This window comes from Corvus kubaryi, unplaced genomic scaffold, assembly GCF_017639235.1.
Source record: "Corvus kubaryi isolate FWS band 111438036 unplaced genomic scaffold, C.kubaryi_AGA036_p1.0 138, whole genome shotgun sequence".
Classification (NCBI taxonomy): domain Eukaryota; kingdom Metazoa; phylum Chordata; class Aves; order Passeriformes; family Corvidae; genus Corvus; species Corvus kubaryi.
In genome coordinates this window covers 15690522-15714193 of record NW_024580672.1, presented here as the reverse complement: position 1 = coordinate 15714193, position 23672 = coordinate 15690522, and the positions used below count along the sequence as shown (strand labels likewise).

Genomic DNA, 23672 nt, shown 5'->3' with positions numbered 1-23672 from the left:
GGCTGAGGCAAAGGGAGGAGCATGGAGCAAGTACCTGAGTGGCTCAGATGGTGTGGCTGTGTAAGGGAGAACTGAACAAGTCAGAAAGTAAGGATGGAAAAAATTTGTGGCATGTAAGCACTTCCTTTGAGATGACGCTTGGAATAGCAGAGTTGAATTTATAAATGAAAAATTTGCCTTGTTTTAAGTAGCCTAAATTATCTGGTGTAGGAAGATAAGCTTGCATATAAAAGTTAAGACTGCTGTAATGAATTTCTCCTAATGGAAGTAAGGGCTTCTTGTGCTTGCTAAAGATGCCAGTAGTCTTTTCAGACACACAGCCATCTGGGATTCTGGAAAAAGAAGATACAACATTATACCCAGGCTCTTCCAGAAGTATTCTGGCTATTTGGCTCTCAGTATGGTGTCCTTCTAGTGAGCTTCTACAGAGCTTTTTAAGTCCTTGCTCTGCAAGCTACTGTTTGAGAGAGCAGATCTGCCAAAGACCATCTGTACTCTTCCACAGGGGATTTTGGTTGCTTGAAAGCAGATGGGAAAAGAGAATCTCACCCCCATCCTCCCCCAGCCCCTTCCCTTAGGTTCCTGGGTACAGATGCATTTTGCTGTAAGGATGCTCAGTGAGGACATGACAGTAAGGAAACTGGATATTCTGGCTGAACCAGGGAGTCATCCTATCTTGTAAAAATAAGTCAGTCAAGACATATTGTTGCTTTCAGATAGCTTGTAGGAAAGTGAAAGCTGTAAGATCCTAGATTCTTAATTTTTTTTTTAATGTATTGTCATTAAGTATTTTTTAGAAGTGATTACTTGGAATTTTTGTGGATTTAAATGGCAGAATTATTAATTTTAAAAGGTGCTGCTTTTTTATTGTCTTGGCATTTACTATCTCATTGCTTCCTGTTCGCTATCCCTGGTTTCTCACCTTCTCTTAGAAAAACTTGTATTGGAGCATTTACTTAAAAGTTGGGCTGAAAGAGCAACAAACTCTATATAACACTTACCTAAATACTTTTGCACTTTGAATTTTATTTTCTAGTAGCCGTTATTTTCCTTATCTCAATCTCTTTTGATATTGTATATAATATGTTGCAATATGAATTCTACATCTAGATTTCTGAAGGAAGATTATGGAGGAATATTTACCAGAAATGCAGAGCACACTGGAGCCAGTCAGTCTGTCAGATGATGCCTCTTCCAAGGCCCTGGATGATGAGAAGTCTGGTAAAACATCTGGAATGGAGGACTGCTCAAGCATCAGTTGCGCTGGAGGTGATGCTGGTGTCTTGGAAAGGGAATCGAGTTTGTTGCCCTCAGATCAGGATTCAGCAGCTGTTGACATAAGCAGCAATGGGGTCCCAGCAGAAGGACAGCAGCAGTCTGGAGGGGCAGACTGCTCTGCTAATGCCTACTGTGAAAGGCAGGCAGAAGGCTCCACAAAACCAGAACATTTACCTAGTGAAGAACTTGAACAACACGATCCAAAAACTAACCAGACAGAACAATCATTAATGGAAATATTACAGGATCTGAGGGAGGAATCTGACTTTGTGAAAAAATCGAGCGATAAAATCTATTCAGAAAGCCCTTATGACACAGACTGCACAAAGAAGCTTATTTCCACAATACATCAGACTTCCTCACAGGAGGATTTGCTAAAGGAAATAGAGTCTGAACTCTTATCCACGGATTTTTCAAAGGGACCAAAGCTCCCCAATGGTGTGCAGAAGGGAGAACATGCCTTGGCTGTGTTTGAAAAATGTGTGCAAGATAAATACCTGCAGCAAGAACAAACCATTACAAAGTGAGTATTTGAGTATGAGCATCATGGTTGGACCTGTGTGCTGAACAATTCTGGCTGCATGTTATGTGCACCAGCATACAACATTTTGGTATGAAGCAAGTTGTCTCGAGTTGGTATGAGAATAATTAATGAGCTTTTTTTGATTGTTTTTTAAGGAAAGAATCATTTTTACTTGTGGTATGTACTTGTAAATAAAAGTGTGTGCTTTGATGTCTGAATTCTTGCAGGATTTGGCAGGAACGGAATAGCCAACTGTGTCATTGAATACCCTGCCAATGTCTAGAATTACTTAAATACTGCAGCAGTAATGGTGATATAAAAATAGTCCAGGATTCATTCAGTCCGTATGTGTCTGTGGAGAAATGAGCCTTTGAAAGTACTAACTTCCACAATGGGCATTTTATTTATGTTTAAAATTGCTTGTTTCTTTTTCAAGTAGTATTCAGTCTCCTGCCATCATCCAGCAAAGTTGTTAATCAGCTGAGAGTATTGTTTGAGTTGGAAGTGTCATTTATAGATGAACTGCACTTTCCACATTTTATAGGAGGACTTCTGAAATGCTTGGCTTGTAAGTGTTGCTATAATGAACTGTGCTTAATAGTTCTGCAAGGCAGTATTCAACATGAATATTTCTGTTCATCAAAAGCCAGTTCATTTCTTGATTTCATGATTCCTTACTTGGTGTTTAATAGTTTGTTACCTCTTTAGAAATGTTTTTTTGCTAACAAAATGTAGCCTCTAACTTCTTATTTATTCCTTTTTGTAGAGCTGAAAATGAGTGTCCTACTTTTCATATAAGGCTCTCCGAAATCATTTTATGGGAGGACATCAAAGGAAGGGAAACCAGATAGAGGAAGAGAGTCCCAGTAGGGAAAGTATTTTCTTGCACTTCACTGACAGAAACCATCCATGTGAGGAAAGTCACCTGATGACAGGAAAGCTGGAGAGTGCACAGTTAGACATTCAGAAGTTACAGAGAAGGAGTGGGAATCTGAAGTGGTGGGTGTGTAGAGAGGGGTAATTCTAGGAAATCATGAGGTAAAGAGTTTTACTTGTTCATGGTAGACTCAGAGGCAGAGCATCATTTTCAGCCTCGGAATTACTTTCTTAGAGACAAGTGTTTATATATGTGTATATGTTATGTATGCCTCCAGAAGGCTTTATATAAAACCATGTCTCTTTTTTTGGCCAGCTGCACCCATCTGACACTTGGCAACTCACCTCAAGAGTGTGAAACTGCTGTGGAACATTTTGTGTTTGGTCCAAAGGGTATTCTGGGTTGTATTTGTTTTGTCCCTTACTTTATGATCAGCAGAATTTCTTGTAACATCGTTCTGGAAGTAGCCCAGTTGTCTCCTGTGATCACATCTAAATATGTACGTGAGCAGCTGTGGTGTGAATTAAGAATTTGTAATCCTGGAATATTCATTAATAGATTAAAAAGCAGATCACAAGTGCTAAGCTCTCTATAACTGATGGTTTTGAATTCCTTATAATTTAGGAGACTGGTTAGAGATTTTTTTTTTTTTCAATAGAGGGGAGGGGATAAAGGGATGTTTAAGTATCTTTTTCAGGTAAAGGCATGCCTCCCAAAAATTCATGCAATTAGTGGCCTAAAATACCCACCATGTAATAGTATCTGCAAACATGTAAATACGTTTGAGACTCTTTATTTAGCAGTTCTGACAATGTAATTTCTGAGTTTTATGCTAGAATGTCAAGATAGGTGTGGTCAAACAGCTGAGCTGAACTGGAACTATTGGTAAAAATTGAAAATGGAGACTTGTTACCTACTTAGGACTTAAAAAAAATCAGGATTCTGTTTCTTATCAGGTTGTGAACCTGGTAAGAACATGGGTTCTTCCATGTGAACTTTTGAGAAGTCCACGAAATTAATAAACTCTGTGTTTTCAGACATTTGACTGGTGTAACTATCTGACTGAAAGTTACTGTCTTACATTACCTTAAAATTACTAACATTGACAGTTTTGTAATTTCATAGGGTTACCAAATGTCCCATGTCATTCTGCACCACAACAACCCTAAAATGCTGGAAACAAGCAATTTCCTCAAAGGAGGTTTTGTTGTTTTTGCTTGCTGTTTTGGAGTTAAGTTCTACTTGCACAACATTTTTTTTTTTTTTTCTTGTAAGGCTTTCATGGATTTTTTTAGGGTTTCTGGCTTCCCAATAAAATTCGCAGATCGAAGAGCAAAAACCGTGTATCTCAAAATTGAAAATGACCAACCAAAAAAAAAAACCAGTACTGATGTACCTTGTTTTTATTTTTTTTTTCTTTACAGATTGATTAAAGAAAATAAAAAGCATCAAGAACTGATTTTGGAAATCTGCTCAGAAAAGGACAACTTAAAAGATGAATTGAAAAAACGAACAGAAACAGAAAAGCAGCACCTCAGCATTATTAAACAGGTACGGATAACAAAACAGAAGTGCTGGTTAGAATCCCACTTGTATATTATGTCACTCTTGCCACTGTTTAACCCATGTTTATTATCCTAAGCTTTTTAAGAGGATAAATCTGTTCTTGTGTTCCAAGAAATCATCTAAAAGCCTTTAGTGTCTTTGGATAAACTGACTTTCAGGTACTAAATTCACGCCTTTCCTCAGGGACAAGTCAAGGAGGACCATGGTGTGTGCATTGGTGTAGGCTGGTTTTAGTGTGGGAGGAAAAGGTTTCACACCAGGTGTCACTGCTTGTCTGTTATCAGCTATCTGCTGATGTCCCTGCAGCTGGCTGGCCAGCTTTAGGAACTGATTATAGGTTATGTTTTGGAAATCTGGCAAGAGATAGCATTTAAAATACAAATTTCTGTTTCTCCAAGTGCTGGTGACTATCATGGTTGTCAGGTTTCTTTGTTGGTAACTGCATCACACAGAAATCTGTTCACAAAGCAGGGTGTCAGGCTTGAAGTATTCTAGAGGAATATATTTGTGTGATATATTCATATATTCATGGTTAATTTCAGAGAATATTTGAAAATCCATGATGTGATTGAAAATTGAATTGGAAAGTGTTATTTTTAGGCTACAAATTGGAATTGCTTGCTCCTGAATAAACCAGTATGAGCAGCTCCCTCATTCTTTCTTGTCTGTATTTCCATGATAGCACTGTATGATTTCATGAAGCTCTATCATGCAGCAATTACTTTATTCCATTCTGGAAAAAAGGATTTGTGAGGGTGTTTGTGATATTACATGCTTGCAAGTGATTTCAGAAAATATTCTTTGGACTGTAATGGTTTATACAGTAGTTGAGAGCACCTGGAGTCATAAGAGACATTGCAGTGAAACACTTGGAGTTTTTCATTTGTGATGGGAGTGTTTTATTGCTGGTATTTATGAATTAGTGTTTTATGGTAACTTTTGAGTTAATGAAGGCTTGGCTGCACTCACAGCTCTAAACAAACTCTACCTGCCTGTTTGTACACGTGAAGCTTTTTGTCTGGCGCATGATGCGTTTGCAGAGCTGAACGGAGTGTGGTGAAGTCATGGTGTGGTAACAGAAGCAAATTAGGTGGTTCTTGCCTCTGGCATAGCAGCTTGGGATTGCACAAAACTCAAGACACTGACCCTGAGATCTCGCCCCTTCTCCCCCAAAGCAAACAAAACCCCCTTAGCTGGGTGAATTGGCTTTCCCCTAGGACAAGCGGAGAGTCGTTAGGCACAGTTTGAACAACGTTTGGGCAGTGCCACAGCCTTTGCAGCCACCACGCTGCTCCTGCTGGACATGCATGACTTGGCAGGGAACACACCCTGGGAAGTGGTCCAGTTAACGCTGGGGATTATTCTTCAGCTGCATCAGGTCTCTGACTTGGTCCACTAGGTGGCTAAAAATGTGCCAGCACAGTGACTAAGCTCATCTTTATTTGCTGAGTGATTTTTCAGTGAATTAATTCCCAGCCCAGTTCAGTATGGATGCATGGCTGCTTTGCTGGCACGGTGAAGGATATGGCACAAGAATAGGAACAAAAGGGTGGAAGGTGCAGCAACCTCAGATAGCAGCCAGCTCTGCTCTGGCAGCTCAGCACTTGCTGTCCATCTATTACTTTGTGTAGTAAATTACTGTGCCTTGTGTTTTACTTGATTTGAAGCATCTTCACTCTCACTGAAATATAAGAATTGACATCTTTTCATGCTTTTACTGTCATGCAAAGCTAGATGTTGATATGGGTGGTTGCAGCTTGACAAGTATGAAATATAGGTAAATATCTGCTGAAGCATCTAATTTTATGTGAAATATGCCTGCCTGTATAAACCATGATCAAAGAGTTATTGTCTCTATAATTATGTCATGATATTGTATTTTAGCTGGAAGCAAGAATAGAAGAGCTTAATAAAGAAGTGAAAGCTAGCAAAGACAGACTTGTAACTCAAGATGCAGCAGCCAAAAATACTATTCAGCAGTTGCATAAAGAGATGGCCTTTCGAATGGAACAGGTAATATGGAAAACCTTAAACTATTCAGCATCTCAGTTATTGAAAAAACTTGGTTCTTGTAGGAAACATGTTGGATCACTAGGTAAGACAAAATTTTCCAAAATTGGAACTCCTAGTGTGCAGTTATATCTGCATTTTTGATTAACTGTCAGCAGTGAATTTCCAAATAGCTGTTAACACTTCAGAGTGCCTGATAACTCTTTAAAAAAAATACCTATTTTTATATGTATTGAATTCAGCTCTCAAGGAAATCTCATCTTCTTTACCTGTAAGCTGAGCTTGATTCAAAAGGAGCTAAAAGCTGATAATAGCATTTTTCAGACAGGATGTCAGAAAATTAATATTTTTCTCAATTCCAGCAAAAAGCTCTTATTTTGTCTTTAAGTATTATTGAAATCTGGGATTTTTTTTCCTTCTTAGTATCATATTATGCCAAGTATTTATTGCATGTATTCTAAAGCTCAGTGTCTGATTTTAGGTTTTTTATTTCTATTTTGAAGCAGAACTTGCTAATGCTGGGGTGGGGGCATCTGTAAAATTAAGCCACTGAAAGGGAGCCATCTGAAAAATTAGCCACTGTATAATGATTGTGCAGTTGGCATGTGGATGAGGGAAGACAGAGGACCAGTACTGAGTATTTGCAAAATTACTTTGTTCCTAAACTTTATACTTCTTTCCTTCTAAACAAGAATTTGCTAATGTATTGATAACTCATATGAGATGTTCAGCTGTGAAGATGCAGCTGCTTAGATATATGTTCACTGTTAGGAGTGTGAGTAATTTCAGTGCTTAAGAGGGATTTAATGTTAGTCTTTGCCAAACTGGAGCTTTTGAGTCCTGCCTTCTTATGCTGTTCTACTGCAATACTGAAAATATCCAGTTAATTATGAAATACTAGATTGATTCATTCTGATTTGATATTTTTCAAGGCAAACAAGAAATGTGAGGAAGCTCGCCATGAAAGGGAGACGATGGTGATGAAATACGTCCGAGGAGAGAAGGAGTCACTTGACCTCCGAAAGGAAAAAGAGGTCCTTGAGAGAAGACTGAGAGATGCAAACAAAGAAATAGAAAAGCTTACAAATAAAATCAAACAACTTTCTCAGGAAAAAGGAAGATTGCACCAGCTCTATGAAGCTAAGGTACTCCAAGTATTGCTGTATGACTTGATTAAAAGCACTGTCAGAACATCATCACTTGTTTGCTGTTGTACTTGGTAAAACCTATTCTCATTTAGTTTTTGCTGCATAGCTGTGAAAGTGCCCCTCCTCCAAGAGAAGGGGAACAAAGTTATTCAGTTCTCGTTGCAATCTTTTTGGAATTCCTTTTAATATTTCCCTGAAAATTAGTTTGTGAAACATTAGGGATTTTTTTTTGACGAAATTGAGAAGACAGCTTGTTGCAGATTTTGAAGTAGTTTCTGGCTTCAGATTTTTTTTTAAAGGCTGTAATGGCATTAAATTATTGCCATCTTATTTTTTGCTGTTTTCCTATGTTTTCACTCTGTATTTCCTCTCTTGTACAACTAAAAATAGATAATAAAGCAATAGGATTTTTCATCCAAAATTTTTCTACTCGTTTTAGAAAGCAGTAAGAGATTACTATTAAATTACCTAGGTCTTTTTGTATTCTTCTTCACGGCTGTGTGGTACAATTCTATTTCATGTGGAAGATCCAAAAGTTAATAAATGACTGGGGATAGAACTTTAATTTTTGCCTCTTCTGAGCAAGAGTACTGTGCACAGAAGGACACATGTTAAAAGTCCTGAAAACTACTCTTCTGAAACAAAAATGATCTCTGTGGTGCTTTGTCTTTTCAGAGATATGTAACATTAACATATACTAACACTAATGCAACCTTACCTCGCTATTCAAACCACAACACTAATGGGGTTTTTTTTCCCACTGGATTAAAGCATTGTTGGGCATTCTCAAATATGTGCATGATTTTGCAAAATCCAGACATTAAGAAAAAAACAACTTGATAACTGGGCAGGAGTTTTGTTGTAGAAATGCTGGATCATTAAACTATGAAAAACCTATGAAATTTTCTCAGGATGGTGAAGCCACTCGACACAACAGAGAAATAGAAAAATTGAAAGAAGAAATCAATTCTCATGTTATCAAAGTAAAATGGGCTCAGAACAAATTGAAAACAGAAATGGATTCACACAAGGTGGGTGAAATGGTGCTGATAACATTACATGAAAATATAATCAGAGTAATGTAGTTTTTATACTGTTTACTTTTTATGTACTGTTTCTAAAGTGGTTTTTCTGTTTAATTTGAATACCTGCAGCAAAATTCAGAATAGTGCTCTTAAATACTGATACTGAAATGGAAATGTTGGAAGAATGTGAAGGGAGGATATATTGTGGAACTCTCTTTAATTTGGTCATCATATTTTCATTTGCTGTTAGGGTTTTTTTGGGGGGGCGGTGTTTGAAATAAATTGTCATAGTTTTTAAGTGATAGAATTAAATCTGCTGTCTGGAAATGTGCATGGCACATAAACGAGATCCTTTTGTTGTGCCCTCAGTGGTGGGTCGAATGGAATTGCCTAAAGCAACGGTTGAACAAAGCAAGGGGAAAAATAGTGTTTGTTAATTCTTTTCAGACTGAAAGGAAAGTTTCATTATGAGAATTGTGCTTCTCAGATGAAGTTAAGTAAACGAGTTTTACTAGGTTTAACCCATTCTTTTAATTACTGTTTTTGTAGGAAACCAAAGAACGCCTCAAAGATGCAATGACAAAATTAACTGAAGCAAAAGAAGAAGGAGACCAGATAAGGAAAAACTGTCAGGAAATGATAAAATCCTATCAAGTAGGCACATTTTCTCAAGACGTCAAATTATTGTTTAGTGCCCGAGTCTTCTTTTTCATTGCTTTCTAGCTTAAGCTGTAGCAGGGAGGAATTGTCCTGTGCAAGCTCCAAAGCTGAGATGAATAGTGACTGGTTTCTTTACTGGAAAGTTGTTACATAAAAGGGAAAATGTTTATCTTGATTGGCATGTAGTGTGGGGGTCTTTCTTGGTATGGTCAGGATTATCAGAGATGTGCTTACAGGGAACACTCAGTGGTGTGAAAAGCTGTCTGTACGCTCGTAGAATAGAAAAGGAAACATAAAACTCTAAAACTCTTCTTACGTTTCTTCAATCCCTTTAGGAGTCAGAAGAAATTAAATCAAATGAATTGGATGCAAAATTCCGAATAACTAAAGGAGAACTAGAGAAACAAATTCAGGAGAAATCTGATCACCTGGAGGTAAATATGTGGTGTGTGGAGTCCACTTTGTGGTTAAGAATTCCATGATATTTTAATTTTGAGAATCTTATTTTAAGTTGCTTACAGTTTTGCCAAATTCTTTGGGTTTTGTCTTTTTTTTGTGGTCTAATACTAAATCACAGGTGTCTGCCCTCTAGCATTGTTTTTTGGAGGATGTCTTCAGGTACTACCTTGGATTCACTTTTTAAAAAAAAAGTTGGGGAAAAATATGATGTAATGAAGGTAAAATGAATGTTCTTTGATTTAGAAACATGAATGTTGCTGTAATTAAAAGCAAAAATTCAGATGACAGGCAGGCCTTTCTCTGACCAGTATTTTGCCAAGATACATGGCAAAGAGAGACAAGGACCAGCCTCTGTTCTTGGCAGAGATTTGCTAACCCCAAAGTGAAATTCTCTGATGATGTTGTATCTGCTCACAGCTCATCTGTGCACACACCATCTTCAGAGGTGACCAAGTGCCAGTTTGCTTAGAGCTTTCCTAGGGCCTGTTGTGCCATAGATTTGTGTACCTAAAAGCAGCATGTACAGTCTTACTTTTCTTCTTGGTTCTCCTGAGAATAAAGTAGCTTTGAGGTTTTGCTTTCCTTTTTGGAGAAGTAAACCAACCCTTTGGGGTCCCTCTTCTGCCTCAGGCCTCTCAGCTGTTGTGGTGGCCTGTATTGGCCTAGATTTTTTTGAGGTGCCACTGTACATTTACTTTTCTCAATGAGGTTTTTACCCTCTGAAAAGGTGCAGCATGCAAAAATAAAAGAACTGGAAGATTTGAAGAGAACATTTAAGGAAAGCATGGATGAGCTTCGAACACTGAGAACAAAGGTAATGTGTGCTGAGTTGGATTGGAGTGGGGCTGGAAGCAGCGTTGGGTTTTTGGAACAAGAATACATTCCATCTCTTAATTGTACTTCTAGTTCTTCAGGAATAAACTGTGATTAGAGATTGGCTGGCATGAGACTAGAAGGGATACATAATTGTTGACTCTGGATAACTTTTTTTTAGGGAGTATGAGTTGATCCATAACACAGCAGTGTTTTGCTTCATGGTGTGCACCTCATTTGGCTGAAAAGTTGAGAAACATTTGAAAGTCGTAATCCTGTAAACACTTCAAATCTTGTAAATTTAGTATAAATGAAATATTTATAAGCTTCTCCTATGTGTGAAATGAGTTTTGTGGAGTTCATACACATGACCTCTGGTAAGGGGTTATGCTATCCATGACCTGTGGACAGTCTGTAGAATAGCATGGCAATCCTTCTTTCCAGAGCAGTTCAGTAGGACTGGAAAAAGGGAGGAAGATATAGTAAGGAGTTGGCTTGGTAACTGGGGAAACATCATATCTGTGGATCCTGATCCATTAGGCTGCTAAGTTTAGTCTTTGGACAGAACTTATGATAATCACATTTGCTGAATTTAATTGTTTTGTTTTGTTTATTTTTCTGGCTCTATTTGATCTGAAATACTTAGGGATATTGTTCTAAGTTACTTGGAACCACCAAAAAATTAACACATTAGCTTTGTACAACAATCTAGACAGCTGATCAGAATAATTTAACTCTGAAGTTTGTGACACTAAATAGTTTCTGGTTTTATTTTTTTTTCCATTTAGGTAAAGTGTCTAGAGGATGAGCGCTTAAGAACAGAAGATGAGTTATCCAAGTATAAAGAAATAATAAATAGACAGAAAAGTGAAATTCAGAATTTGCTGGACAGAGTCAAAACTGTAGATCAGCTGCAGGATCAACATCAGAGGTACAGCTGTGCACTTTGAGTAATGATTTAAAAGATTATCTGATATGTGGAAGGGTTTGTTTTATTGAAGTTATTGATGCTTTAAATGTATTTTAATTTGAAAAATACCTGTCCTAATTTAAATCAATGTTGCTAATACTGAAGATAACCATGGTGGCCTCTTACAAAACAAGGGGATTGAGACTGATAAATCTAATTCAGCATCCCTCATTATTAGATTAAAATGTGCTTGATTTCTAGCCTACTCTATAGGAAGTTATGTCTTCTTCACTGTGTGCCCAGTGCTTGTTTTATTAAAAGAGAGAGGGGAAGCAACTGAACTGGAAAGATAGACAAATTGCTTTAAAATGGTGATGGATGACTGGAAGTATTTAATGAAGAGAATTTTACTTAATTGACAGATGCTGTATTCAGACAGTATGAGGCACTTGTCTTTCTAATGGACTGGAATTCATTCTGCTGTGTCAGAGTTGCTCATTTAAGAATGTGAGGGAAATAATCTCAGGGGAGGGTTGAGCTTATGCACGATTCAGGTGTGTCTGAGCATGGTCCTTCATCTGTGTGGTACATATGGGCTGGGATATACAATGCTGTCCACTCTGCTGGTTCCAGTGGTATTGAATGAATGGAGATAGATAAATGTCAGATAAGCAGAACCATCCATGTCTGTCCCTCTCGTGCTGTTAAACAGTTCTCATTTATCATTGAAAAGTATTTCAGTAATTATAGGCCTTCCTCAGGGTTTAGCAAATCAACCACGTTCCATTTGCTATGTGCTGGTCACCTGTATGGTGTCATCAGCCTTTCCAGGGAAATGCAGTGTGCTAGAGGCTACTGGAGCCTACACTTGGATCAGTAACAGTTCTTTTTCACTTGGAATCTTGCCAAATGAATTAAAGGGACACTGATCAAAGTGTGAAACTACAAATGTGTTTTTCCAGTTATCTTTTCCTCTCGGTAATTGAGACATGCTTAAATATGTCTCTCATTCAACTTGGATATTTTTTTTTCAGTATCCTTCCCATACAACATTTATTATCCCTAAATCAAATTTCATATTGTCTTTTATTTCAATTTCATGACAAGCATCCTGAAATGTATAAAAGGCTGTATTATAAAGTGAATGTTCAGCTATGCTTGTTTACTGGAGGAACGTGATTTTAGTTTGAGTGCTGGGAAGAACTTCATGGCTGAATTGGATACTGATCACCTCCAGTGTTCCCCGGTCTCCTTCATGGGCAGATTTTTAAGCATAAGCTAGATATCTCTTTTAGAATGGTCTAAACCTTTAATTTTGTCTGGTCCAACCCTGACTACTAGGCAGAGATTTATCCTGTCATAATGAAACAACATATTTGAAAATGTGAAATACAAGCATAGCCTTCTGGCACAGGTTTTTAAATGGGAGCTACAGGTGAGATACTTTGCAGCACAAATGACTGTGTCTCAGCTCTTCTTGGAAAAACAAATCAGTACAGGATTGTTGATTTAAAATTAATTGATCCTCCTTGTAATTACACCATATGCAGTAAATTAAATGAGATGTGTGCTCTTCCTTTGTGTAATATTAATTTTATTTTTAAATTTGAATATACACACTCCCTGTGGGGGAGTTGAGGTTTTTTCTGCTGATGTTTGAAAGTAAAGTTTTAGAAAAGGTGTAGAAGATCTTGTGATTGAAAAATTAATGAAGTAATATCGTAAGAGCAAATGAGAGGGATGTTTTTATTCTGTAACATTTTTAAAAGCTATTTAATTTTGGAATTAATTTCAAACACTTTCTCTAGAGTGCTGATGCCAACTGAAGATGCAGCATTTTTCACTCAAATGGGTTGGGTGTGATGGATGAAAGGTCTCCTAATGGGAGTCTTCCAGTAGAAACAAAAACTTATTTTGTAGAGGGGAGAGACTTGTTTTTTGGGGAAGGGATAGTGGAGTAAGACCGGCCCTGTGATTCAAAGCTGCACTGCTTGGATAAGGATGTTTCAGGAATCACCATGCTGCTGTCCTAGAGACACTCCAAACTGTAGTATTTCCCTGTCTCTTAAAGACAGGTCCTCTTACAGATTGGCCACCTTTATTGGGTTTGCAAACCTTCCTCTTACCTACCAGGTCTGGTTTTGAGGGTTTTGTTTGTACCCTGATCGGAAGGTCATATGGAAATGTTGAATTTGGAGAGATAGCCTTCCTTGAGGAGCTAATGCCTGCATGTCCTTCTGTGGGATGCAGAAATGTGTCACTTCAGCACTGCAGCGTGTCGTGAAATTAAGTGAAAACTCCCTTGACATTTAAAATGATCCAGTGACTAATGGATGCTCCAGGGTCATTAATTGTTCCCGTGCCTTATGTGGGCTTGCCTTGAATGCCTTGATTTCAATAAAACTTGATGTCTTTGAGCTCAGGTTATCCCTAATGAGATACAATTTTTTTGACAGAGATGAACAAGAAATCAATGCTTTAAAGGAAGAAATAGATGGTTCCAATTCTCTGATTGCTGATCTTCAGAAGGACATTGAAGGTAGTCGGAAAAGAGAATCTGAGCTATTGATATTCACTGAAAAATTAACCAGTAAGAATGCACAGCTTCAGTCTGAAAACAATTCCTTACAGAGCCAGTTGGATAAGCTTTCTTACAGTGAAAGAGAGCTGCAGAATCAGCTGGAGTGTGTTCAACAGGCTAAAGATGATCTGGTGAGTACACTGGGCAGCTTGTTTTCGCTCTAATGAGATGTCTGATGCAGATAAAGATGTGGCACATGAATACCACCTCATGTCTTCACTTACCGGATTGCAATTTCTCCTTGAGTTTGCCATTAGTAGCAGTGGGGTATGAACACCTCATGTTTCCAAGGGGAAAGAAATCCTGAGGCACACTGCACTGGAATGAGGAAGTGTCATTGTGTTGCTCTGTCTTTGGGAGCAGAGAGTTGTTTGTGCAACTGTCATTGAAACAGACAAAAAGTTCTGATTTGCCTGTGAAATTTATTACTGTCAGCTGTTCCTCAGCTCATGTTTGTAATTTTTAATAAACTCAGTGTGTCATGGAAGGTCATGTGACTTTGTACTGTATCATGTAGATGTTTGGAGATAGTTGAGGAATCTTACTATTGACATGAAGTGCTAGTGTTCAGCCTAAATAATAAAAGTAAAGCGTGAATGGATTCCCAGGTGAAAAGTGCAGGTAGGGGTGTTAAGCATGCACTATGGTTAGGCTAGAATTTTTTTGTGTATGACTGAAAACAAAATCACAATTTCAGGCCATCAAGTTACAGAAGGAGGAGGATCAGCGAAAGTCGGAGGTTGAGACCCTGCAGGCTCAGCTGGCCTCAGAGCAGGAAGAGCTGTCGGCACTGAAGACTCACGTGGATGAACTGAAGGATGACCTGGCTACCCAGAAGCGCAAGCACGCAGCCAACCTGAAAGACCTCACAAAACAACTTCAGCTAGGTGGAGATTATTTTCACTTTTGAGTCAGCCCCATCTGGAATCCCTTCAGGGTCTGGTAGAGACTCAGGTCCTGTCTGTTGTGTGCTCATTGCTTGAGTGTCACCCTTCAAGCTCTCTGTGTCCCTGAAGACAATGAGAGTGAGCAAGTTAGACCTTGTGGAAACTGCAGTTACAGGCCTTTGTGTTAATTTTCAGTCTAAAATGTAACTTTTGAAGTGGGCTTACACATAAAATGAAAGTACTTATTTCAAAAGAGCTTCATCTTTGTTATATGATGTATCTGACTACTGAAATGTCACTGTAAGTATTTGTAGGAGTATGTTCAGAAGTTGCCAGAAGTTTCTGTATCAGGACTTGCTGGTGACAGTTATTTTTTTAGTACATTAAACAGAACACTTCAGTTTTTAAAGCTGAATATGGCGAGACTGATGACTAATTTTGTCTACAAATAGAAGTCATTAAATACTCAACAATGCATATGCTCTGAATGCAAATAGATTTGAAGATAATTAAATGTGTTTGAAGTGTGTTTGAAAGAAGAAATCTTATTGGCACTGTGCAAGACAATTTTCCTGTTTCTTTTTGTGCATGTAAGAACAGTTGTGTGCTTTCCTTCTTGATCCCTACTGAGTGAGTGGTGCTTCTGGCCCAAGTACTACACTACACTCTGCTGGTTGTAGTGATACAGTTATGAGATGCTGGAACAGAGTTGCCATTCAGTAGTAATTTACATGGTAGACCTAATCAAAAGTAAAATCGAATTGAAGTCTTACTGTTACCAGTTAATCCTATATATGACATTACCTCCTTCAACTGCAACTGCTGCAGTGTGTAGGGATCGTGGTGGATGTTACATCCAGGTGCTTTGTGGCTGGGGCCAGAGGGAGATGGGGTTTGGGTTTTACTTTTAGTTGCTGCCATTGTCTTTCAGCTGTCAAGCCACGTTAAATTAGTGCAGGTCAGAGATGATTAGAGGCTCTGTATGTTGGTGACACTGTAATTTTTAGTTCTTACTCTGCTGTTGGTAACCATTGTTTTGTTAATACTTCTAGCACGGAGGAAATTGGATCAGATGGAAAATGGTAATTATGACAAAGAAGTCAGCAGCATGGGGAGCCGTTCCAGTTCATCAGGTAATGGAGCACATAGCCAGGCTGCCAAACAGCCCTTCAGTCCTAGCAAGGTTGCCATAGTGTGCTTGCTCTTTATGTGGTTTGTGCATATGCAGTGTGTGGGCAGCCTCCCATTAAAACTGACAAAATAGCCTCTAAGCACCAAAATGCACTTGGCTGACTGCAGTTGTAGGTGCTTATTATGAGATTAAAGTGTAATGTTTATGATCTTTATATATTTTGGCTCTTTTTAAATACCTGCCTTTTTTATTTTGTTGCTTTCATGTTTGGAGGAAGCTCAAGAGGACTCCAGTTTATAGAGGACTTTTTTACATGCCACCATAGGCAAAATAAAAATCAGCAGTGGCTTCCCACATTGTTTAATTACCTTATTGACAGTTGCAACTGTGTAAATGAGAAATCAATTAGCATCATTAGAGACTTCAGTGGGTTTATGTAATATTCATTACTTTCTATCCAGTTAGAACTCATCTTTAGCATTGAAAACAGCATGTTTCCTTCCTTGATATCTTTGAGTTTTAAGTTGGGTTAGTTCTGTCCAGATGTCCTGTAATCTCAGTGTGAGAGAGACAAATGCTTGGAAAGAACAGCAGAAAGTAAAGAAAATACTACAAGCTCTAAGTGATCAGTGCTGCAGAGTGTTTATATGTAGAGCTTTTGTGAGTCTGTACAGTTTTGATAGTATTGTAATTTTAGTTTACTCCAAAACACACATTTAAAATCAGTGCAGTCTTGTGCAGAGTAAATGAATATGGAGGTGTTTTAGTGGGAATTAGCATTCCTGAAGGGAGCAGACTTACACCAAAGGCAGAGCACCCATGGGAGGGGACTGCACTGCTGTCCCAGTGTGTCTCATTTCAACACTGTAAGAGTCCTTTAGAGAAAACCCCACTAAAATAAAGGGAAACTGGCATCCTGAGGAAAGTATCCTAAGCTCCTGACAGGTAATTGGTGCATGCACTGCTCTGCTGGGGGCACTTTACCTGGTGTAAAAGCCAAAGGAGCTCTTACAAATGCTGATGTGTTGGCAGGGTCCCTTAACGCGCGCAGCAGCAACGAGGATCGGTCCCCTGAGAACACTGGCTCTGCAGTGGCTGTGGACAGCTTCCCAGAGGTGGACAAGGCTGTCTTGGTTGAAAGAATACTAAGGCTGCAGAAGGCACATGCTCGAAAAAATGAGAAGATGGAGTTTATGGAGGATCACATTAAACAGCTGGTGGAGGAAATCAGGAAAAAAACAAAGTATGTTCTGTGTTGTTTTCATGCAGGTTTTCAGTGTTGAGCTGATGAACTAGGCAAGCATTTTGGACTTTATATAAGAAAAGTAATTGTCTAAATGAAAATGTTTAAAACAGTAAAAATATTGCAGTGACAGTAGATTTCAAAAGTAGAATTAGTTTTGGGGTTTTTTTTCCTTATCTTTTTCCAGCAGTTATAGTAATTGCCAAGTGTTTGGCAATTATTACTATTACCGAATTTTTTCAGGAGGAATTAACTGGCACAAGTGGGTTTTTGATAGCAAAATGGTCAGCAGGCAGCTGATGTGAGGTGGACTGCTGCCACTGGCTAACAGAAGAGTCCATTCTCCTCATGTGCTTAAAAGGGTGCTGATTGTGTTTGTTTTGGAAGGAGAATCTGCATCATTCCAGATGGTATTCTGGTATGCATATCAAACAAACAATGCATCTGAGCCAAAGGTGGTCATTAGTTAATGTGTGAAACAAGATTCCACTTAAATAAAAATCTCATCTTACAGGATAATGTCCGGAAGTCCAGTTAGGAGGGGAAGAAACACTGGCATATACCTGCTTCTGGAAGGTGCAGTTGCCTGTTAGGAGTAGCCCTTGCTTAATGAGTCCAGACATTTATACCCAGCTGGTCCCATTTCACAGAACATGATCACAACTTGGGAAGACTCTTGAGAAGCGACTTTGTAATTTTTGTCTCATGTGTAGACAGCTTAAGATTCAGTGTCTGGAGTCTTTCAGCAGAGAAAAGTAGAGACTTCTTTAAAGTACTTTTTTTGTCCCAGTAGCTTTTCAGAATACTTCCAAATAAGTAGACCTTGAACATTGTAGTGTCTTGGCGTATCAGGATCTCCTATATCACTATTGGTGTCCCAGGTTTTCCTCTGACTTAGAAATTGCAGGAGTACTTTTTACTGCTTTTTTGGTAATACAGTACTGCTTGAAAATAAAATTATTTATGTCAGGAATCTGAAGTTACTTCAATGTCTGACTCTTCTCTGCCTTGTAATGCTGTGATGTTGTTTTTTTTATTTTTTTATCCTCCAGAATTATTCAGAGTTATATTTTGCGGGAAGAAGCTGGAACACTGTCATCAGAGGCCTCTGACTTCAACAAAGTACACTTGAGTAGGCGTGGTGGGATTATGGCATCTCTGTATACATCTCACCCTGCAGACAGTGGGCTCACATTGGAACTCTCCTTAGAGATAAACAGGAAGCTTCAGGCTGTGTTAGAGGATACATTACTGAAGAATATTACATTGAAAGTGAGTAGCTGTGCCAGTTCTTCCACACATTCTTGTGGTTCTCAGATACTCCCTCAGATAGCAGCAGAAAAGCTGCTAAAAGGCTTTTCAGAAGTCAACTCACTGTGATTTGGTGCCACTGATAGCATTGGGGTTAACCAGGGAGTTATGTGATATGATCCCTGCTGTACCTCCAGCTCAGGACCGTCAGAGCATGCTGCACTAATAGGCTGCTGCTTGAAATAAGTTCTGGAGTGCCTGTGCCTTCAGCAGGGCAGGGTCTCTTCTTGAGCTCCTGGGGCAGCAACATCTGCTGCCAGGGAGAGGTGGCAGCCTGGAGAATGGTGTGCGGGCTGCCAGCTGAGCTGCAGTGTTGTGCACAAGTTGGAGATCTCTTCCTCTAATTATCATTCCCCTTGGATGCTATACTTTCTAGGCATCCTGTAGAATACTGGTAACTGCAAAAAAAGACTTGCCCAGAGCTTTGAGTCTTCTATTGAAATGAGCTTGGTTTTTTCCAGCTCTGTCTAATCATTTGCATTTGTTCTGGATACTTGAAAGTATCAACCTGCTGACATAAACAGTAATTTTGACTTATTAGTGCATTTTGTGCTGATGGACTCATTTTCCATGTATAACTTACCTTATCATTTCCCCCCCTCTAAAGGAAAACCTGCAAACTCTAGGAACAGAAATAGAACGGCTTATTAAACACAAGCATGAACTGGAACAGAGAATAAAGCAGACATAACTAAAACTTCTGGGGACTAACCAACGTGAAGATGCAGAAAAGGCAGGTGCTACAGACCACTGTGTTTTACATTCTGCCTGCCAGCACAAGCATCTGGGGTTTTGCAGAAGCAGCCTTTGACCACACAGGCTCACTCGTGTGAGAGATCAACAGGGTTTGGCATCTATGTGGTTCTGTCTACCCAGTACCAGCCTGAGGCACTGCTGAAATTCACTGCACACTACATTTATCTGGAACTTCTATTTGAAATGACATACAGATGCTTTGCAGTGCAGACTGTTTGGAGTGAGTTGCCATGAGATTTTAATTTCTGCACTGTGTAATTAATCAGTCACTTAAAGATGGAGCTTAAAAAAAAAATAAAGCCAGTTATGTCTTAGTTGCTGTTGAACATATCCAGTGTTACTGAGCTTTAAGGGCTTTCAGACATTTATTTCCTTTCTTGCATATTATTTCTGATCTTTGAGTTGATTAAGCATTTTTGACATAGGCATGGAATAATGCTTTGTCACAAAATTTTGGGTTTTAAGTGGTGGCCATGATACTGCATATTTTCTGCTTTAGATTAACATTCAGCTGGTCAGTTTCTTTATTCCAGAGGCATGAAACAACAGTAAAACTAAGGGATTAGAAAGTGTTGATTCAGTTCTTGAGTTCATGTAATTGAAACCAATGTCAGTTCAGCAAATCTTGTAAACCCTTGATCCTTAGACATGTGGATCTAAAGAAGTCTGATACAGATAGTTGGCTAATAAAGTTCTCTGGGCTTCTGCATAACTAACAGCATTTAAGAAGTAGGAGTTTTAGCTGCCCTTTGTTACATACGTACATGTAGACATGGTGATTGCATCTGTTTTCAAAGACAAATGGAAGCTAAATTTTGTCATTATCTGTGGCTAGACCAACTAGTGAAAATAATGGTAAGAAATAAGAAATCTATCTAAATGGGATTTTAATCTATTGTTGACTGTGAAAGTGGCACAGAAATCTGTGCAACTCCTTGATTTTACTGTTGTGAAGAATTAGTTGTTCAAAATGGCACAAACTGAGAGCTGTTACTTAGTCCTTCGGTGGCTGAGGGGGTGATGGAGGAAGACTATCAAAGTGACCAGATTTGGGTTAGTCACAACATCATGTTCACATTTTAATTCCAGGATAAGTAATATACAGGATCTGAAATATCTTTTTATTCCAGCAGTAAGTGCATAGTTTCTGTATCTGTCATCTTTTGACCAAAATAAATTGATCAGATCACAGTGTAAATACATACTTCAGGTTTTTATTAAGTACTTGAACTTCCTATTGTCATGAAAAGAGTCAATGTACATTTACAAGAGCAATGCTTTAGCTACTTTAATCAAAAAGGGGGGTGTGGGGGGAAAATCTGTCTTACTGCAGACACTGTTTGCATCGTACACAAAATGAGGGACTTGATCTGGCAGCACAGAGGGGGATAATTGATCAGACGTCTGGGTGACTTAGGGCTGTGAACTCCATTTTCAGATGCCACTGAGTTGCCTGAGCTTTGTAGTAAAACCAATTGAGCAAAAGAGCCTAATTTGGTGTGAATAGTTAGGTTCAAGATAGTAGAACTTCCTTGTTCATTTAAAGATGGGCATCTCTGAAAAGTCCTCGTGGGATTAAGGCCTGGTTTGTGGTCCAGAGAGCTTCAAGAGTCTGGGATGGCAGGTCCCTTCAGTGTCAAAGGATTGAGTATTCCTTTAGAAAGGGAGAGTGGGAACAAATTGTTTAAAACCTGAGCGAGCATTATATAGAAACTGCAAGCCTTTAATCTGGGTGGGGTTTTATACATCTATTTTTCTAATTCCTGAGAGCAATGGTTATCTGAAATGTTAGGAAATCTGGGCCAGTCCAGTCATGGGACTACCCTCTGCTTTACTGTTGTTTTAAGTGATGTGAAAATACCTGACTGCTGAAACAGATTGGTCGCAGCTTCCAGGAAGCGAACAGACAGTTGTTCATGACTGAGCTTGGACCTTCTGCTGAGAAAAAGTACTTTAGAACAATTTGCATGCTGAAACATAGCTTAGCTCTTGTATGTTTGTGTTTTCAGGATTTAATGTACCGGATCTCTGTATGTTTTCAGGCATTCAGCTGAATGACTCCAGTATTTTAGATACCATGTTAATATTGTAATCTTTTAATGTATGTTCTCCAGGTGTACAGTGTGAATGAAGGAGGGGTGTGGTGCAGATGGAATCAGTGCAATGGCTTTGTGGAAATTCTTACTTCTTTTTGGCATGGTTGTTGCTCCTTTTAAGTTGAGAAACCTTGTTAGCTGTCCTCCTGCCCTGCTGGAAATGCTGCTTGCTCTTTGTAGCACTAATAACTTCTCAGACTTCTTTTTTCCTTGGTCATGGAGACACGCAAAGCAGCCAAAATACACATTGTTTATTGTGCATGGTGATTTCATGGACCAAAGCTGTCATCCACAGGTGTTATTTTAAGCATATCTGCTAGAGATGGAGAAGTCATTCTGGCTTGCACATTGGCAAGTGACTCTCCAGTCAGCCCAGGGTGTGATGCGTACCTGATGGGATCAACCAGCACTTGGCATAAAGATGTTCCTCCTTTTTGAGAGGCACTGATGTATCAGCCATAAAACGTTGCTGGCCCTATTTCCATGGGGTAGCTTGTCAGAAGTGTGATGCTCTTGGTGCAATACCGAGAACATTTTCTGTGGGGTAGCTCACACAGGTGAGCACCAGCTGGTACAGGGTGGGTGCAAGGCTTGTGTAGCGATCTCATCCCACTTACCCTTGTTCTGGAAATTGTGTTATCAACCTGAAACTGAAAACTGTCCTCAGATAAACTGAATTTTGGAGATAAACTGGTAAATTAATAAACTAATCATGAAGGCAGCCTGGAGCATTTAGCTACATGCCTGTCACTGAAATTCAGTGTCCATTAGATGTGTTATTGCCACAGGCTGCTTTTGAAAATTCCAAGCTTGTGGCTGGTTCTGTCTTACAAGCTTAAACATCTGTTTCTTAAATACTCAGGGTGCTCTTTGAATTCAAACATCGCACATACAGATGTTGCTAGAGGCCCTACAAGAAAGCTGCCTATCCTTTTCCACCTTCTGTAAAATCCAGCACTGTCATTGTCTGAAGCCAGACTCTCTGACCTGAAGAATCCTATTTTATGCTATAGAAATCACTGGCTTGCTGCCACACAGACTTGTGCAATATTTTTAGTTACAATATCCAGAAAACTGGAGATTGATTTCTTCCTTGAATATTTTCTCATTATCTTCATTTGTTGCTGGCAACACCTGTAGTATCTCTTAAAATGTTTTTCATTGCCATGTTTTGGCTCATAACTGAAAAAAAGAAAAATTTGGAAATGGTATGTCTGACTTCCCAGTGCATCAGGTGTAAAGCTGAGTGTCCACATGCTGCAAAGACCCGAATCTAGGGAGGGGTTCAGAGGGCAAGGCCCATCCCAAGCGGCCTTCACCCTTCCTGTGCCAGTCCCTGTGACAGCAGTACGTGGCACAAGGAATCAGGTGTACCGTGTCTCACCTGTCCAGGGGCAGGTGCCTGTGTTGCAGAGGGAGCTGGGTGGTATTTAGAGCTTTTCCGAGATGGGTGGGTGTTTCCTTCCCATTTTCATGTTCTAACTGAAACGATGTTGATTCTTCCAATCCATGTGTGTAAGTCCTGTACACAGAATGTCTGTTGATTTAATTTTGTAGATACCTGTTTCTGTATAAAGTTTTCAAAGGTATTGCTATACCTTATGTATATACTGTACTTTGAAATAATAAACATACAAATGTATGAAAACCTGGCTTGGGTCTGTGATTTGTCCCATTAGTTGCTGCTGCCTTGACTCCAGGTTGTGCTGGCAGCTCTCAGAGTGGGGTCTGTGCTGGCTGCTCATCCTTGAGGAGTGGGAGCCCCTGATGCCTGCAAGCAAACAAACGCTCTGGGCTAAAAGCAGCTGGACTGCCCGCAGGCTGTTCTTGCCGGCACGGAGGGCACCGCCAAAACCCCTCGCGTTCCCCTCGAGCGGGTCTGACTGTGCTCGGGGAATCCGAGCAGTGCTGCAGGGGTCTGCCCCTCCCGTGCTCGCTGCCAGCCCCTGCTTTCCTATTGCGCCCGGTGAACAGGAGGTGGCAGTGCTTCTTCTCCTCTACTGCTAGTGGGAGGAACAGCACAGCCGGGGAAAACACCTCTCCTGCTGTACTCATCCCGGGGAAAACACCTCTCCTGCTGTACTCATCCCTTGGGAATTGCGGTGGACAGGTGATAGCTGTGCTGCAGTTCAGAACTGCAGTCCCTCTAAGTGCCCTCGATGCTTTTCCCTTTCATAACGTGAATTTGAGAACCCCACAATCCCAGTAGCAAGGACTGGGTCCTTGGTGGCAGCTCCACATTTGCTCCTCTGATTTATTTATTCTCTTGTGGAGATCTAGCATAGTTTGTTTTTTAACCATGACAGTATTTTTCTTATAAAAATAGTAAGCGATGCTGTCTGGTTTCTGGTGGTGCTTATATTAAAAACCTTGGAATTGGATTGGTAGGGGTTGTCC

General features: G+C 39.5%; 1 protein-coding gene across 3 annotated transcripts in view; it reads left to right on the top strand.

The window, feature by feature from the left end:
• Nucleotides 1-22923, top strand: part of CCDC186 (coiled-coil domain containing 186) — a 35611-nt gene extending 12688 nt beyond the window's left edge. For all 3 annotated transcript variants that reach the window (XM_042019354.1, XM_042019356.1, XM_042019355.1), the window contains 15 exons: nt 1111-1801; nt 4103-4229; nt 6129-6257; nt 7187-7399; nt 8314-8433; nt 8977-9081; nt 9423-9521; nt 10274-10360; nt 11148-11290; nt 13726-13981; nt 14548-14737; nt 15790-15870; nt 16902-17112; nt 18165-18384; nt 19031-22923. In XM_042019354.1, coding sequence (XP_041875288.1) covers nt 1128-1801; nt 4103-4229; nt 6129-6257; nt 7187-7399; nt 8314-8433; nt 8977-9081; nt 9423-9521; nt 10274-10360; nt 11148-11290; nt 13726-13981; nt 14548-14737; nt 15790-15870; nt 16902-17112; nt 18165-18384; nt 19031-19114 — 2739 coding nt within the window. In that variant the 5' untranslated portion in view covers nt 1111-1127 and the 3' untranslated portion in view covers nt 19115-22923. The remainder of the gene's footprint in view (nt 1-1110; nt 1802-4102; nt 4230-6128; nt 6258-7186; nt 7400-8313; nt 8434-8976; nt 9082-9422; nt 9522-10273; nt 10361-11147; nt 11291-13725; nt 13982-14547; nt 14738-15789; nt 15871-16901; nt 17113-18164; nt 18385-19030) is intronic.
• The last annotated feature ends 749 nt before the right edge of the window (nt 22924-23672 follow it).